The 19,144-nt window shown below is 39.7% G+C and overlaps 1 protein-coding gene across 1 annotated transcript; it reads right to left on the bottom strand.

Annotated features, from left to right (window-relative positions):
- Positions 1-5,290: 5,290 nt before the first annotated feature.
- On the bottom strand, positions 5,291-19,123 carry LOC124290329 (N-lysine methyltransferase setd6-like). Its single transcript, XM_046727038.1, is given in 12 exon segments — positions 5,291-5,470; positions 5,760-5,805; positions 6,742-6,841; positions 7,900-7,977; positions 9,341-9,439; positions 10,866-10,964; positions 11,485-11,719; positions 13,219-13,347; positions 14,617-14,654; positions 14,656-14,765; positions 18,380-18,524; positions 18,962-19,123. Coding segments are annotated over 12 exon segments (1,368 nt in total). The 5' UTR covers positions 19,097-19,123; the 3' UTR covers positions 5,291-5,316.
- Positions 19,124-19,144: the final 21 nt, after the last annotated feature.

Below are 19,144 nucleotides of genomic sequence, written 5' to 3'. Positions count from 1 at the left end.
GGTATTGTCTTTGCTGTGTAGTTGATAGTCCCGTGCATGTGACAGAATGCTGTGTAGAAGGTAGATCATGATGAATAGGAGCGTGTCAGTCGTGTCCTGTCACCTTCTGATGGTGTTGACTCATAGTTAACACCTGTTGTTGGCATTATCCTTGTGATGAACTGTTGCCATGGTTACAGGCAGTGGCACTTTTCTTTGACAGATTGTTTTATCAGCAGCCATGCTGTGTGGTTACCATGACGATAGGTATTATGCGTGATCAGCAGTTTAACCCTAGCAAATTATTCTAGTCGTTAGAAGACTGTTAATTGCATGTGTCAGGGGATTGAATCGTTGCTATGTCAATCCCTGGATAGTCTGTTCCTGAGTATTATAAGGTGACTGCTTTTGTTTGTTTGATGCAGCACTCCCCGTAATATTTCTGCTATATAACGGCAGTCTAATAAATAATCAACTCTGGACCAGACAGTCCAGTAATTGACATGTCATCTGCCGCTAAGACAAATCCGTGAAGATCCAGGTTAGAAGTGGCCTTCAGCAATCTATATTTGTCCTTAGAGGCGACTAACAGGATCGGGTGGTCAGACTCACCAACTTGGTTGACATTCCTTCAGATGTCAACTGCATAGAAAGATGCTCATGATGTTGATCACTGGATTGTCTGGTCCTGACTCAATTACTTACCCCTGGAATATTGCTGAGTGCGGCGTTCACACAAAGTCTAACCCAGAACTTCATGGGTTCGTAGATCACTTATAAAGTTTGGGCACTACAGATGAGTTGAACACCACACATTTGATAGGTACATCTTTTCTTTCGTTTCGGCAATTTGTTGACTTGTATTCAACTGTTAAAACGAAAAGTGGTCATGACAAGATAAGCAAGCAACCATCAACAAAGATAGCTGCTTCAGTATTTTTCACAAACACAACGTTAGTTGGTTTGTTGTGTAACACAGGCCCCGGGCAATATGCCAGCTATATGGCGGTGGTGTGTAAATAATCAAGTCTGGACCAGACAATCCAGTGATCAACATGAGCATCATTCTACGCAATTGAGATACGTTGCAGAGATGCCAATCCTATTTTGGGCCTAAGTGTAATTTGGATCTCAAAAGTGTAATACTTGAAACACTTACTTAGTGAAAGGTGACAACTTTAAAAAAATTACTTTTAAAAAGGTTTATTCACATGAATAGGAAAGATTCTAGACTGAAATACACGTGACCAATCACTATCAAGTTCCATACATAGAAAATTGTTGGTCAGGTGACACAAAGTACTTAAATTCCTTATACAAGTTAATTGGAATGAGCGTGATGCTAAGAGTAAGCGATTCCTATCGGTATAAGGCTGTTTCTGAACCCCTGCACCAGTGCGTTACGAAACAAATTCCCTGTGAAATTTTATCCACTTTATTGCTTTTCGGAAAACGAGTAGAAAAGTATAATTTTTGCAGATTAAGTGTAATGGCGTAATTTAATGGTCAAAATGTTAATCGTAATAAGCATAAGGGTTGGCATGTCTGTACGATGACATGTACCAACCATGTCCACGAGCCTGACCACACGATCCCGTAAGACGCCTCTTATGACAAGCATGGGTTGCTGAAGACCAATTCTAACTTGGATCTTAAAATCAGACATTTCATTTTTAAACATTTCTGTGTTTTGTAAAAAGATTTTATGTCCAAATAAATATCCCCAACGTTTTCTTATCGAATACCAGTGTTGTTGGTATAAAAAGCCAGTGAAAGCAAGTTTGACGCTTGTCATTGGTGGGAGATGTTCTTGCTGCTACTACAGTGTGCTGTTTAGTTAGGAATCATAATATTACATGAATACAAAAAATATGTTAATTCTGATATGAAATATTGCACAATAATGATGTTATTAGTTTAGTGTATGTTATATTTGGGATTGCCCTTTCTCAGTGAAGTACAGATTCTAGTAATTTGTGTTAGGTTAAGTCCCAGCCGGAATTCAAACCCACACTCTCAGAGTCAGGCACCTAATCGCTTGTCAGCAATCTAACCCACTCAGCCGATAGCATGAAGCTGAGAATAATGGTTCCCGCGTGACGTTTGACAGACTATAGTCTGTTTCAGCAGCTGGGACATATATCTTCTCTGGCTTCACTGGACCGCCTACGTGGTGTAGTGGTTAGAGCGTCCGCCCGGAGAGCGGAAGGTCGCTGGTTCGATCCCCGACCGCGTCACACCAAAAGACGTTAAAATAGGTACTTGTTGGTCCCTGCCTGGCTCTCGGCATTAATGGGTACAACAAGGACTGGTCGGCTCGGAATCACTATAATGTGTCTGAGTGGGGTATTCATGCTTCACTGTGCCATGGTATCTCAGTGGGCTAGCACTATAAAACCAGCTTAAGTCTGGGCTAGTACAAGCAGCAGCACATACACATACTCACACATGCATGTCGTCATATGAGCGAAATATTCTCAAGCACGACGTTCAACCCAATTTCACCTCACCTCACCTCACCTCTGGCTTCACTGTCACACATAAAGTACCACACATGGTTTTTGGCGTTTATTTCGTAGTTTTGAACACAACTAAAGTTTGATTGTTAAATATTCTATGACTATTTATTTCCCAACTTATGTTTTATCACTTTCTTTGTAAAATCATCCAAAACAGATGAGATTACAGTCATTTTTACCCCTTGAAATTTCATCGAAGTCAAAATGTACGTTTCTGATGAAAGCAAATGAGATGTACTCTCCATAGGTTCGCGTACATAATATATTTGATAAAAAAACATCATATACCATTCATCCTTTATTTCTTTTATCTTAATTGATTCAGGGATTTTCTCAGTACATATTTCATGCTTGTACTCTTGTTGAAAGTTCATTTATAGCTTTGTCAATTGCACAACGCTATGGGAACACACATGCAAATACATCTTCCAGTCTAAACAGTGCTGCAGGTAGTTGTTGCCACCCATTGTGACGTAAGTTATAACATGTTTCTAAACTAGTTGATAATATGAAAAGTTTTGTTATTTGTACCTGTTAAATGGTATTTTAGATGATGATTAGAGGGCCAAATTAAAAGGCCTAGTTGGGAAAAACATTTATTTTAATATTTGTTAAAATTACCTATTTAAAAAAAAAAAAATTGAATAAAAATATTGAAAAAAATATATTACCTATCTTAATGAAGTAATAAGCAAGTAGGTGCCAATACACATTTTATTTTTATTTCCGTGAGTACTTTAGCTACAAATACACCCTAATGTATTAGAAGTACTGGTAAGAACTGTGTCAAACAAAACTCGATGTGCTTGATTATAGGACAACGGGGATGGTGCTACAGAATGACTTACATTTGAGTCTGCAAGTCTGCATAAAAAATTGGAGAATGTTTATTATCCAGCAGGAACATGTTACGAAGTTGACTTTGTCAGGGTTAAGTGAGTGAGTGAGTTCAGTTTTACGCCGCACTCAGCAATATAACAGCAGTCTGTAAATAATCGAGTCTGGACCAGACAATCCTGTGATCAACAGCATGAGCATCGATCTATGCAATTGGGAACCAATGGCACGTGTCAACCAAGTCAGCGAGCCTGACCACCCGATTCCGTTAGTCGCCTCTTACGACAAGCATGGTTTACTGAAGATCAATTCTAACCTGGACCTTCATGGGTTCACGGTTAAGTCCATGGGTATGTCCAGGTCAGTCTCCAGCTACCTATGGTGGTGTTTGGAAGCGACCAAATTGATTGTGCAGTCTTGGCAAGTTGGCAAGTTGACTTCAGTTGATTGTGTGTCGTACCCCAACAGCATGGATCATTGCTTTCAAAGTCACAGTATTGCCTGGTTCTGACTATAGATCATGTACTGGTTGGTGTCAGGTAGCCAGAATATTACCTAGTGTGATGTTAGAACAAGTTAGGTTTGAGACAAAAATATATATTGTTTAGTCTTTGGCATTGGGACCGCCTCCGTGGTGTAGTGGTTAGAACGTCCGCCCGAAGTGCGGAAGGTCGCAGGTTTCGATCCCCGACCACGTCATACCAAAAGACGGTAAAATATGGTACTTGTTGGTCCCTGCCTGGTGCTGGGCATTAATGGGTACAACAAGGACTGGTCGGCTCAGAGTCAGTATAATGTGTCTGAGTAGGGTATTCATGCTTCACTGCGGCATGGTATCTCAGTGGGCTAGCACTACAAAACCAGCTTAAGTCTGGGCTAGTACAAGCAGCCGCACATACCCATACACACGCATGCACGTCGTCATATGAGCGAACTATTCTCAAGCACGACGTAAAACCCAATTTCACCTCACCTCACCTTTGGCATTGGACTTGTGAATGGCCTTTAGGAGTTATTAAATTAAAAAATATACTACAGGGATTTTATGGATACAGGACTTTGAAGTTTCCAATCCAAGCCCACAGAATGAATTACTGCCACTGAAAGCAAGCACTTGTCTGGTCCTGGCTCTTTTTACGCCATATAGCTTGAATACTGAGAAGTGTGGCCTTGAACAAACAATGGTTATTCATGGTTAGATTCTGCTTGCATCAGAAGTGCACTGCCCTTTACACTACTGTAAAATAAGAAAGTAATATGCTAGACAATCTAGTGATCAACAATATGAGCATCAATCTAGGCAAATGGTAAACGATGTGTCAACCTGACCACCCGATCCTATTCGTCACCACTTAAACAAGCATGGGTTGCTGAAGATCATTTCTAAACCAGATCTAACCATGCTTGAAACTGATGATGCCTCAGCAAAATAGAGGATGGGTGATCATGTAACTGTAGCCCATTGGTGTAGCATTCCGTCCAGTGAGTTTTAGGACCAAGACTACGACTCTGATCATTGGTTTATTAGTTCTATGTCTACGCTTGTAAGATTTACCCAGGTAATCCCTGCACTTTTTAAATGAACTCACCACTACAAACAGGCATGCTGATAACGCAAGGCCAAACTCTATCGCTTTGACCAAAAATTCAGGTGGGTATGAGGAGAAAATACGAAAAATCCAATTTTATTATTTCACAGCAGGGGACACCAGAAATGGGCTTCACACATTGTACCCATGTGGGGAATCAAATCCAGGTCTTCAGCGTGACAAGCGAACGCTTTAACCACTAGGCTACCCCACCGCTCCTCATCCAAAGTGTTAAATACTGGCTACATTTGTTTCTGGCCTAACCCAAATACAGCTCACTGCCATGTTACTCCCATCATATTGCTGATATTTGGCTGCAGTCATGAAGTATTTACTGAGAAACGTAAATGCCACAGACACTGAATATCTACATAAGATCAGTTTATTCTACATTATGTACAACATTCAATTATTTTCTGTACAAGTTTCATCTGGCCATGGCTGGTTAACAAGGCAAACCGGTGTATTGTGGGTAATGATGACGGTGTGGTCTTCTCATTCTCTTCAAGAGTTGTTGAGTAACGCTGCAAACAGGCACTTGCACAACTGAAATAAGACACAGAATTGTTTTTAAAGCTTCAACACTGGCAAGACAAGCTCTAAACAACACTGTACAGGGTTAAAGCCTTTAACTGAAATAAGACTGACTTTGAGCCACAGGAAATTAATCTTTTGACTAAGTCCTATTGACACCATATCACAAAGAAATTTCATTTCTATTTTGAAATACAGACTATAGCTCATAGTAGTGTGCGCTGAGACATCCCTGTTCATACATCCTGATCCAGAAACTGTTGAACTACAATACATAAATATAGAGAAATAAACCACATACCTCGATAAAATGGTCTTCCAGCTTTCTGGAAGGGTTTTCATCTTTTCTGTAAGTAAACAGAGAAATGTTTCACAGAAATCTTTACCGCCCATCTTGATTAGATGTACTGATTGCTCACTCTCCTACCCAGAGTTCCATGCGGCAAGCCAGCATAGTATCTCTGCCACAGGCCAGAAAAATGTGACGATTCGTCACATCTTGCACCGTCCATTCAATATAATTTACATATTTCTCAACTCTTTTATTTTTGACGAGTCTACACAACTAATTAAACATCTTTGATAGAATGGTTTAGTTTCATTGAGAAAATATCCTAAAACATGTAACACTAATTCGATTTGCGTAGCGATCCTTTGTTTACATAGGTTGTACGGCTCCACGTGCTGTCATCGAAGCTGATGGAGAGCAAACGATGCAGCCAGTTTGATATCTAAATATGTACTGTCATAGACATTACTGTCGCAGTTGTGGAAGAATATTTATGTAACAATGTAAAACATTATGAAGAGAGCGCCGAAAAGCTTTCGTGAGTCCAGTCTCTTCTTATTATGAATATGCGCGTTTGATTACAAACAAGAGAAAAGTCTGGTCACGTGATATGCAAATTAGCCTGTGGCAGTGATGTTATGTTAAATCATCGCTGTGCCGGAGTGTGCTGATTGCTGATATCTGACTCATGAAACAGGCCGTTTGATTGGCTCTTGTAGACAAGCTCCTAACCCATCAGTCAGATAACTGACAGTGATGTCAGGAGTTTCACTGTACTGAGTGTAAGCATACTGAGAACATATGTTGTATTAAATCAAGATCCCTGACATTATATTCATTCTTCAGGATAAGCAATCAAAACAGTAAGAGATAACTGTTCACATAGCATCATTGTTTAACCATCAAGAAAACGTTATTTGTTTCCACAGACCCCAGAATTACTTTTTAATGACAAGAACGAACACTGTCTACAAAATGGCTCAAATATACATACCAAATGAAAGAGATTCATCATCCTCGTCATCACTGTCATCATCACTCCATCCATCTTTCTCCTGGTATTCCTTGAACGTTGGCTCCGTCATTGACAACACCTTCAACACAACAAAGTGACACGCATCAATATTCTTTCCCATCTAGCACATTTCCAGGGTCCCAATCCATAAAGCGTGTGTAGACTTACAACCTGTTGCAACTCTATAGTTTATCGTAGGTTTAGGAATGTTGTAGCACTGAACATTTTGTGGACTGGGACCCAGGTCTCCAACTTCCTCTCAGGTGAGGTGAGGTGAAATTGGGTTTAACGTCGTGCTTGAGAATATTTCGCTCATATGACGACGTGCATGTGTGTGTATGTGTATGTGCGGCTGCTTGTACTAGCCCAGACTGAAGATTGTTTTATAGTGCTAGCCCACTGAGATACCGTGCCGCAGTGAAGCATGAATACCCCACCCAGACACATTATACTGACTCCGAGGCGACCAGTCCTTGTTGTACCCATTAATGCCGAACGCCAGGCAGGGACCAACAAGTACCATATTTTAACGTCTTTTGGTATGACGCGGTTGGGGATCGAACCTTCCGCTCTCCGGGCGGACGCTCCAACCACTACACCACGGAGGCGGTTCTTTTCATCCATGTACACTCTTAGACCACAGAAATAGTCAAGCCTTTTTTTCACCCTTAAGATCCACTCAGCAATATTGCAAACATTGAAAATGAAACCTGACCAGGGCCTCTTTTGACAAAGCAACCTTTACTAAGGTTAACCTTAACTCATATTATTTAACAAGCTCTTTTTTGGTATAACGCGGTCGAGGATCGAACCCGCAACCTTCCGCTCGCCAGGCGGACGCTCTAACCACTACACCACGGAGGCGGTCTCCTCTCAGGTGTTTGATCTTGTTAACTTTTTTACCAAGTGAACCACATTAGTGTTATCTTGCCATTAACATCTCACTCACTTCAAAACTTGAGCAATCATCACAATCTTCCTATACTATAATCATAACTAATATATCTCAGATGTATACCTATCCTGCACTAAAATATATACCATCTCTTGCAGTACACCTGAAACATAATCCCTATGGAGATCCCCCAATAAACGAATCACATGACCCAAGCTGTACAAACAACCTGTTGTACCCACCTTCAGTGTGCTGTACAGCTCCTCCTCGGTCAGGATACCGTCGACGCCCACCACAAAAACATCGTCCGATGCAAGGTCCTGTAGACAAAGACAGACATACATGCAGCGACACACCAACATTGCTTGACTATGAGAATAATGCTCATGATGTAATGGCATGTAATCATTCTGTCATAAATTTTCATCCGTGTGAGGTGAGGTGAAATTGGATTTTACGTCGTGCTTGAGAATATTTCGCTCATATGACGACGCATGCGTGTGTATGTGTATGCGGCTGCTTGTACTAGCCCAGACTTAAGCTGGTTTTATAGTGCTAGCCCACTGAGATACCATGCCGCAGTGAAGCATGAATACCCCACTCAGACACATTATACTGACTCCGAGGCGACCAGTCCTTGTTGTACCCATTAATGCCGAGCGCAAGGCAGGGACCAACAAGTACCATATTTTAACGTCTTTTGGTATGACGCGGTTGGGGATCGAACCTTCCGCTCTCCGGGCGGACGCTCCAACCACTACACCACGGAGGCGGTTCTTTTCATCCATGTACACTCTTAGACCACAGAAATAGTCAAGCCTTTTTTTCACCCTTAAGATCCACTCAGCAATATTGCCAACATTGAAAATGAAACCTGACCAGGGCCTCTTTTGACAAAGCAACCTTTACTAAGGTTAACCTTAACTCATATTATTTAACATTGTGCTAAGGTTACCGTAGTGACTTAGGATTACCTTAGTGCTTTGTGAAAGGAGGCCCAGATCATTATTATAAATTTGGATGATCAATAGTTGAGTTTAGTTGAGAGTATTGTTTGATGGCTCAGTGGAAGCTACTAGTAGGTTATATAACCCGGGTATGCATTTCCGTAAACCTACAATAAGTCCTGCGATACAATACATCACAATACTAAAATTTTAGTCAAGACGATATATTGCCAAAGTATTGTGCAATTACAATGCGATACGATACGAATCCTGATACCAGGGTGGCGATACGATACTAATCAATAATTCTAACACCAACTATAAAACACGTTAAGATCAAAACAAAGGCAATTTTAAAGTATTTCGTCAAATTCTACCAGCGTTGTTCAATGTCCATTCGGAAATCAGATAATTAAGTTGACACAGACTTTGTGAATGTTGATAACATGCAAGCTCTATGTTTGACAGTTCTTGACACAAGAATTTCCAAGAAAACGCTTACTTATGAAGGAAAAATATGTGTGCATATATTTTAATCATCAAGTTTTTTTTCTCGACAGATTTCACGATTCGGCAATATTCGAAGTAAAACATTGACATATTGTGGCCCATTTGAAGTATCGTATCGGGATATACAACAATGTACACTTTGTATCAATTCACTGTATCGGCGGCCCATGGATCGATGCATCGATGAATCATCACACCACTAGTGTCAGTAAGGAGTACATCTCACCATGGCCTGCAGGAAAGCCCACTTGTCCTGCAGAAGCTGAGGGGTGTTGTAGTCCAGTTGTTTAGCTGCATCTAGCACCAATCTCAGGGGGATGTCAACCTGTACAGGAACATGGCAGATGGTGTAATGTTGATATAAGGTATCTCACTGAGTAAGCTAAAGGATTTAGGCCAACTTGGCCTGTCACATTATTGCATTTACACAGCCAAACACATGATGTCTGTTTTGCTTGTTTGTTTGTTGTTAGGTGAGGTGAGGTGAAATTGGGTTTATCGTCGTGCTTGAGAATATTTCGCTCATATGACGACGTGCATGCGTGTGTATGTGTGTGTGCGGCTGCTTGTACTAGCCCAGACTGAAGCTGGTTTTATAGTGCTAGCCCACTGAGATACCATGCCGCAGTGAAGCATGAATACCCCACTCAGACTCCAAGCCGACCAGTCCTTGTTGTACCCATTAATGCCGAGCGCCAGACAGGGACCAACAAGTACCATATTTTAACGGCTTTTGGTATGACGCGGTCGGGGATGGAACCCGCGACCTTCCACTCTCCGGGCGGACGCTCTAACCACTACACCATGGAGGCGGACTTGTTCGTTGTTAACCCCCACACTCAGCAATAGTTCACCTATATGGCAGAGCTCTGTAAATAGTTGTGTCTAGACCAGACAATCCAGGGATCAACATCATGAGCATTGATCTAGGCAACTGGAGTACGATGACATGTGTCAACCAAGTCAGTGAGTCAGACCACCCCATCCTGATAATTGCCTCTTACGACAAGCATGGGTTGCTGAAGGCCAATTCTAACCTGGATCTTTATGGGTATCACATACACTAAGATATGTGAGTTTGTTGAAGACTGCTTGAACCAGCTCAGATTAATTAGGAGATAAACATACTGTGTTGGAAAATCTAAGGTATATAACGAAATTATAATAGCTGTTTTCATTGTTTTCATTGCTATTAGTGGCGGCCTAAGAGACAGCTGGCAGTTCCGGCAATTACTGATTTGTGCGAATAATTGAACGCACGATGTAGTCTAAACTGTCAATTCCAAAAAAGCTTCATATAACGGAAGCTGTCAATTCCGCGAATTTGCACCAAGCGAAAAAAAGTATGTTTACAGTACCTCTGAATGACTTTGATTAACCAATCACAATCCTGTATTTACTGAAGTCATGGTAGAATGTCAGTTCTATACTGCCATCCCACTCAGATACCATACCACTGTCTAAATATGGATTCCCAACTCTTAACAATATACTGACTCCAACCCTACCAGTCATTGTTTTAAACCCTTGATGCTGAACACAAGGCAGGTAACAACAAACACAGTCTTTTACTTTCTTTTGCTTTCTGTGGCCAGGGAATCAAAACAAACATTCCCTTTCTGAGTGATCTAAATCTTATCTGAGCTCTGACAGTCTTTTACCTTCTTTTTGCTTTCTGTGGCCAGGGAAACAAAACTATAAAGGATGCTATCATCAGTTACAGAGAGACAGTGACAGAGACAGTTACTCACAGTGTCGTAGTGGTTGTTTGGGTAGGGCTCAGCAAAGCCGTACATATGGAGAAGATGCCAGTTGGCCACCTGCCCGTATGTGTTGAATACTTCTTCGCCCTGCAAAACATTAGCAAAAAATGTCAGCACGTGGCACAATCGGCATGGTTCAGTGTGGTTAAATAAAAAATAAATTTGATGATAAATGATAATTGAAATGGTTTGTTTTTATTGTGAATATCATTATAGTTAATCACTTAGTTTGGTTGAAAAAAAAATCAGAATAACTGAGAAATAAATTTCTTTATCCGCATTCTAGAAGTTTGAGAGTCAATCATGAAGCATATCACTTTATGAATAACAACTTTAGTTTCTTGCATGGAGTGACGTTTTTATGTAGATTCTTACACCATAAGCAAAACTTTTAGCATGAAAACAATGTAAGAACCTACCCTGAAACACTGCTCTATGCAATAAACAAGAAGTTGTTATCCATATAGTTGTAATGCTTTACAAAGCTTTGTAACCGAGAAACCAGATTCCATATTTTCTCTTTCTTTAACTGCCTGTCATAGTCAAAGATGTTCTGATTTAGTTCAAATCAAATACATTTCCACCAAACCAAGTATGATTTGTTTACCTTTTTGATATCATTAATAGCAACCATCTTCAAGCAGTCCTTCTCAAACTCCAGATTTGCATTATTCTTTGCCACATGATTCAAGATGTCTGCCATGGGCACCATCATGGGAGGGGAGGTAACTGTGTCAGCTTCATCTTCCTCTTCACCGTCCATTTTGACAGGCTCGGTGAAGCTGTAGGCCATGACAAAGGCCACTATCTTCTTGTAGAACTCAATGTCATCGTATAATGGCCTGCATGGATAAAGTCATTGAAGATAAAAATCATATGACTGTTACACACACATTTCAATCTCTCGTGAAAACATTTTCATTTTACTTCACTCAGGTCTTAAATGAAAATATGCAGTGTGCAACAAAACAAACATATGTACACCCTATTGATGACAAGTATTATTGAGTCCAAGAACTTCTTTATTATAGACATCCAGGATGCATACACAACATTTCAGGTTACTTCTTTCCTCTTCATCTCCTCATGATCATCTCCTGATGAGGTGAGGTGAGGTGAGGTGAGGTGAGGTGAGGTGAAATTGGGTTTAACGTCGTGTTTGAGAATATTTCGCTCATATGACGACTTGCATGCATGCGTATGTGTATGTGCGGCTGCTTGTACTAGCCCAGACTTAAGCTGGTTTTATAGTGCTAGCCCACTGAGATACCATGCCGCAGTTAAGCATGACCCCACTCAGACACATTATACTGACTCCGAGCTGACCAGTCCTTGTTGTACCCACTAATGCTGAATGCCAGGCAGGGACCAACAAGTACCATATTTTAACGTCTTTTGGTATGACGCGGTCGGGGATCGAACCCGCGCGACCTTCCACTCCCCGGGCGGACTCTCTAACCACTACACCACAGAGGCGGTCCATCTCCTGATGAAGACACATTAACAATTCCAAATGTCAGTGTATGAAATAAGCCAAAACCCCTGCCAGACATCAGGGCTTGTAACTTCAAAATGTTACCAGTCCAAAATGGATTTAACCAGACCAGACACCAAGATATGACTCAGATGTATATAACATTGCAAGTTTTTATTAGACCATCCAGCTGGCTAGCTGTAAATCTAGACCGTCTGTCTAAAATCTAACCTGTCTCGGGCGGTCGGACGGACCTTATTTCATACACTGCTAATGTCATTGTGACATAATGATATATCTTCTTTCCAGTGGTCCTTTGTTTGGGGTTCATGTATCTACTAGCATATCTTATAAGAAGATTCACACTGGACAGATCTCACTTGATTTGTTTCCAATCTTGATTTTCCACTGTTACTTTCCTAAACCTATTGAGCAGTTAGGGTGATTTCTATCTCACATCATAGTAGGACATAAACGTTCATGCAGTCTCATCATTACTGTATGCATAGCATTTATTTCATTTTAAAAGAAAAAAATTCGCCCAGACCAGTGAAGCACTCATAGGTCAAGGACACAGGGCATGGAAAGTTACGTGCATTCATTGACTTTGAAATATGCAAAAAACTGAGTCCTATCTCAATTGAAAATCAACATTTTTAAGCTAGCTGCTTCAAACTAAATGTATGCTTGTCAAGCAAAGGACCCCTGTTTGATTCCAACCATGGACGTAATATTTGAAGTCCATTTCTGGTGTCCCATGCCAAAATATAGCTGGAATATTTTGTCAAAGTGAACTCATACTCACTAACTATAATATTTCACTGGAAAAACTGAACCAAAAACATTGGATATATGTATTTAACCCACCCAAACACATCCTTGTGTTTCTGGATGAAAGGCTGCACAAGCTTCTTGAAGTCATGAGTTATGTTGACAAGGTCACGGTCAACTGCCTCAATCACACCGGTGCCTTTCAGGAGCTCTTCTCGTTCAGACCTGCACAAATGAGTATCAGCACATTATATATCATTCATACAGGCATTGATAAACAACGCACCAAAGAGAATCTTAACAATTAAACAAAACCATAAATATTTCAGGGATGGCAACAGGAAAATCTATTTTTGGCTTTAAACTTGATATTGTGTCATCGAACGGTGGTTCAGGATTTCTCAAAGGATTTAGACGATTCACAGAACTGATCAATTTGGAATAAAATTGGTGGAAATCCGCAGATCAGCGGAAAATTGACATCCCTGATATTTGGATAAAATACTGTGATAACTTGCTACAACCAAATAGTCAAGTCTGTCCCAGACAGTCGAGTGATCAACATCATGAACATTGATCTACGCCTAGGAATACAGTTACATGTGTCAACTAGGGGTGGGTATTGGGGAGAATTTACACATTGCGATATATTGCGATGCGAAAGCATATATTGAGATATGTATTGCAATATATTGCAAGATTTTTTTTAACAAAACACTGCTAATAATCGAGTTACTGCTTGAATTTATAAAGCAAAAACACTACAAAATATCTCTGCTTGATTAAGCTTTAAGAATAAAAACCCTTTTAATCATGACAAAATAAAAATGGAAATAATATTTGGCACAAATGAAACAAGGAAAAGAACAATTTAACATCAACACAGTGGTTACTAGTTTGAACTAGTTCCTCTACTCTCAAAAGAGCCCTGAGGTGTTAGACAGCAAGTTGACCTGGACATATCAGAGATCACTGGTCATTAATGAGTAAATATTTAAAACATTTTGATCCAAAACATTGCAAAACACTTGAACAAAATTTAGAACACAACTTCAAACCGAACTTAACAATCCAGTTAAATGTAATTTTCACCACCATCAATCCCGCAACCACCATTACCACAATCATCAACATCTTCATCACCATCATTATCACTCCATTACAAAAATCATCATCATCATCATCACACACCATTGCCACAAACATGCATGTCAAAATACCGGTTTTTTGATCAGCGTATCGCAATGCATGTCGTTTTCATATCTGAACTGGTACATACCGGTAAACCGGTTATATTGCACAGCCCTAGTGTCAACCAAATCAGCAAGCCTGACAGTGACCACCTGATCCCCTTTTTACTAACAATTGCTACCCACTTGGGACAGAATATTTTGCCTTGGAGCTGATGTACATAAACTCGTGACAGAGCTGTATGAGATAAAGTCTATGTCACCACTCCGAGGTGTGACAAGTGTGAGGTGGATGATGACTTACTGAGACCAGAACATAGGGAGAGTGAGCTCCTTGAAGTCGGGGGCAGACGTCCAGGTATGTCCTCCATCTTGACTGAGGGTTGTTGTATTCATACATCAGCGCAATTAGAAGGGGAATCCAGCCACTGGAGCTCTGTAGCTCGGCCGACCCTGAAACATATAGGTCATGTTACCAGAGCTCCAGATAAGATTTAGCTCATGTGGGTTCTGTACCCACTATAGTTTTTTTGGAGTGGGTATTATGAATGTTGAGTTGGTATTTCATTTTCCGTTACCCACTGCTTTCAAATATGTTCCTTATTTCAGTCATGTTACTCACCTAAGTATTATGTCATTGAGTAAGTTTACTAAGCAGGTATGTTCTGCCTTATGTCATACCTAATCAAAACCAAGTTAAATATAATGGAAATGATTTCATAAAAAATCACTCATCCTATCCTGACAGTACAACACTTGTCCTATATTAACAGTACAATTTGACAGCAATCGGTGTCTTTTTCATTACGCAAGCTATTTTTATAAATATATTCCGTACGCATTTGTTTTGAACTTTTTGCATATCTAACATTTTAAATGCTAATTGGTACGCAACAATTATTTTTCAGTGCGTAATCGGAAATTTTCAATGCGTATTTTACCCAGATAGGCAGCTTATCTGGTCCTCTGTGTCACTTTAAAAATTAGTGATGGTCATTCATTAGTCTGTGTTTAGTAGGGAATTTGGAAACCAAGTTATATGGATAGTCAACTTCTTTATTGCAATGACTATGATGTTTCGACGTAGGTACTAACACTGTTTTCAAGCAAGTGATACAAAAGAGTTGTAACATGGAGAATATATACATTGCTGCATAGTGAGTATATACAATTAACAAGGTTGATGTACATTGGATATCTGATTAGTGATTTGACTTTGAGAAGTGTAGGGTGATGTACAGAGTGATTGGTTGTGATTAGATAGGACAGTCCATGGCAACAGATAGGACAGTCCATGGCAACAGATAAGACCAATCCGTGGCAACAGATAGGACAATCGAGTGCAACAGATAGGACAGTCCATGGCAACAGATAGGAACAATCCATGGCAACAGATAGGACAATCCATGGCAACAGATAGGACCAATCCATGGCAACAGATAGGACAATCCATGGCAACAGATAGGACAATCCATGGCAACAGATAGGACAATCCATGGCAACAGATAGGACAATCCATGGCAACAGATAGGACAATCCATGGCAACAGATAGGAACAATCCATGGCAACAGATAGGACAATCCATGGCAACAGATAGGACAATCCATGGCAACAGATAGGACAATCCATGGCAACAGATAGGACAATCCATAGCAACAGATAGGACAATCCATGGCAACAGATAGGACAATCCATGGCAACAGATAGGACAGTCCATGGCAACAGATAGGACAATACATGGCAACAGATAGGACAATCCATGGCAACAGATAGGACAATCCATGGCAACAGATAGGACAATCCATGGCAACAGATAGGACAATCCTTATGGCAACAGATAGGACAATCCATGGCAACAGATAGGACCAACTCCGTGGCAACAGATAGGACAATCGATGGCAAATAGATAGGACAATACATGGCAACAGATAGGACAATACATGGCAACAGATAGGACTGACTGACTGACTGAGTTTGGTTTTACGCCGCTTTTAGCAATATTCCAGCAACATCACGGCAGGGGACACCAGAAATGGGCTTCACACATGGTTGTGATTAGAGGTTCAGTTTATACAATGGTGAGTTTGATATACAATGATATGGTAATTAGTAAGTAGGTTGAAGTAATTTCTATTTGTTTTGTCACTTACATAAATTACTTACAAGGTGAAAAGTTTAAAATGCAATATGCCATTTTTTTTAGAACATACTGCCTGTGATAATTAACCAATAACTCAAAATCTTGACATCCATGAAGACTAACAAACACACATATTCATTATGTCTTTTAGCGGCATTTAGAAGTTGTTGATGACCAAGATAATTTATGGACTTAATCTTCTTTATTCTTTCCCACACAAACATTTCGGGATCATTACAGATCCCTTTATCAGGTAAAATGACAGAATATTCCATCTTTGGACACTGGTGTCTTTGCTGTAACTGTAAGCATTGTAACCAGAAAGACCAAGCTTGCAAGGGAAAAACTACCTTGGGATAAAGTAGCAGTTGTTTTGTGAATGTGTTCCAATTTTTAACAAGTCAGAATCCTGATGCTCTTTAGTAGTCCTGATACGATTCATTCACATATTCTGAACAATTTGTTATTCGTGGTCACTAAAATAAAAAAAAATTTACAAATATCTTCTAAAAAAGAGAACTTGGAACGGGTCTGATATTTATCAAAGTGTGATAAGCAAAATGGAACATATACAAGTATACTACTACTTTAGGGTACTGTCATTAGGCTATAAGCTGTATTGTAATGATGTACTAGTATTGTTTTTTTCATTTCACAAAAACATAACATATTCATGAACAAATATTTGTATCATTTACCCTATATTCGTGAAATATATCAAAATCGTCTCAAAGTGTATTCAATGCAGTTCTAGTCTTTAGGTATGTAGCAACTGTGTCTGAACCAGATATTTACTGCTAGCCACAGATAACTCTCATTTGTGAGTCTTTTCATCTGAGGCTGGGACATAAACTCACTTTGAAACAGCTTTGTATTGCATATGTATGGCTAAGGGAATTACAACAACTTAGTGAGATGTTATAACTACACACGCTAGTAGAAAGTTTAATATCCATCCTTTTAATGCCCAGTATTTGAATAAATTAATTAAGTTCCATGCTGATGGGTGCCTCATTTGACTATATTGATACTGCAAACAGCTTTTTGAATTGCATCTTGTACAGAACTGTAACCTAAATTCGTGGATAACCTTGATTCGTGGATCGTGGAAATAATCATGCTAGCTCGTAAATTAAGCCTCGACTGACGTCACGAAGCAATACTTCTGATGTACATACAATGCCACACCTCGCTGACAAAAAAGTTCCGAATCTCTGCATTTCATGCAAGTACACTTAATATAATTGTCCAGCATTGAGATAAATAGCCCCAGATCACTAATACCACCATTACCAAATTTTATTTTTTAAAAATGTCAAGTTAAAAAGATCCCATTAGCTCCAACATTCTCACTTCTCGTCTGCTTTCCTTGGTGTCAATGCTTACTGCAGTTGTATGTCGTACATAGTGATATAAAGTAAACGACTACGTAATCCATGAAACAAGGTGACGTCACATTTTGTGGGCACACGAATGGGTGATGATTGCAATGGCTTCTGTAAACAAACGTTTTATTCACCAGGGTCTGAAATAACTTTAAAATTGCTAGTGTACTCCGGTACAGTGGCACATGTGAAATCACTTGCCCTGATAATTTTTCCACTATACCAGCTGTTTTTTTCTTGAATTTTTTTAAATAAACAACATAATTAACATTGGAAAGTCAAATGGACATCGGTACAGTGTGATATACGAATTTGCTTGCCCGACACTGGACTCGGACGTCGAGCAATGGGTTATTTCCACCCCTGTTCACAGTGGAATATTCGGCATTTTCAATTTGCTGAATCAATGAATAAAATAATCAGTGCGTATACAAAATGAAATCATGCATTTAAAATATGAATTTTGCCGCACTTCCCTTATATCCACGAATCAAGGTTATGCGAGTGTAATTAATTATAAATAATAAACATTGCTTTTTACCTTCTTCCAACAATTTGGCAATGCCACATGTGCTTGGTGTCAGTAACATCTTTCTGGGGATGACGAAGAGTGTCTCTCCCTTCTCAATGTCAGTTATAGCAACCATGCCATTTTGTGCACATGATCCTTCTTTACCAACTTTCACCTAAAACATAAACATGATGAGACATTTAAAACTACAGTTCTAACATAAACAAAGAATGAGAAAACAACAAACACCCGAGAACTAAACGTGGATGCCATAAACGTTATTTTATATGGTCTAAAAATATGGCAAAATACACACACTTGAATTCATTTCGTACAACCATGATCTCATACCTTTTGTCTCGTTGAACGATTGACATAAAATCAATATATTGACAAATTCAGATATTACTTCAAAAACACATGATAAAGCAAAATTGGGTAATCCTACTGGAAGTTCACTTTCGATGTATCAACTGACATGGAAAGGAAAGCAACAGTTGATCAAATAATGTCTGAAAGAACCAAAGAAATTTGAATATCGTTTGTTTACTTTGTCCAAACAATGGTGACATGTAAACAGCGATTCGTGATAATCTGTGCACGCATTTTCACCTTTTTCGAGACACAAAATCCGTTGTCATCACACCACTTTAGAAATATCAGTAGTTTTTCACTTTGGACGGAGTCAGTGGATGTTTTTGCCGGCACTTCGTCTTCTCCATCACCCACGTGTTTCCTGGTCGCCATGTTTTGATATATCGCATTCGGTACGCCCGCAGTTACCCCCCTTGTTAT

Source organism: Haliotis rubra, unplaced genomic scaffold, assembly GCF_003918875.1.
Source record: "Haliotis rubra isolate DU_JTF1 unplaced genomic scaffold, ASM391887v1 Scf462, whole genome shotgun sequence".
Taxonomy (NCBI): Eukaryota; Metazoa; Mollusca; class Gastropoda; order Lepetellida; family Haliotidae; genus Haliotis; species Haliotis rubra.
This window is presented reverse-complemented; position numbering and strand designations above follow the sequence as displayed.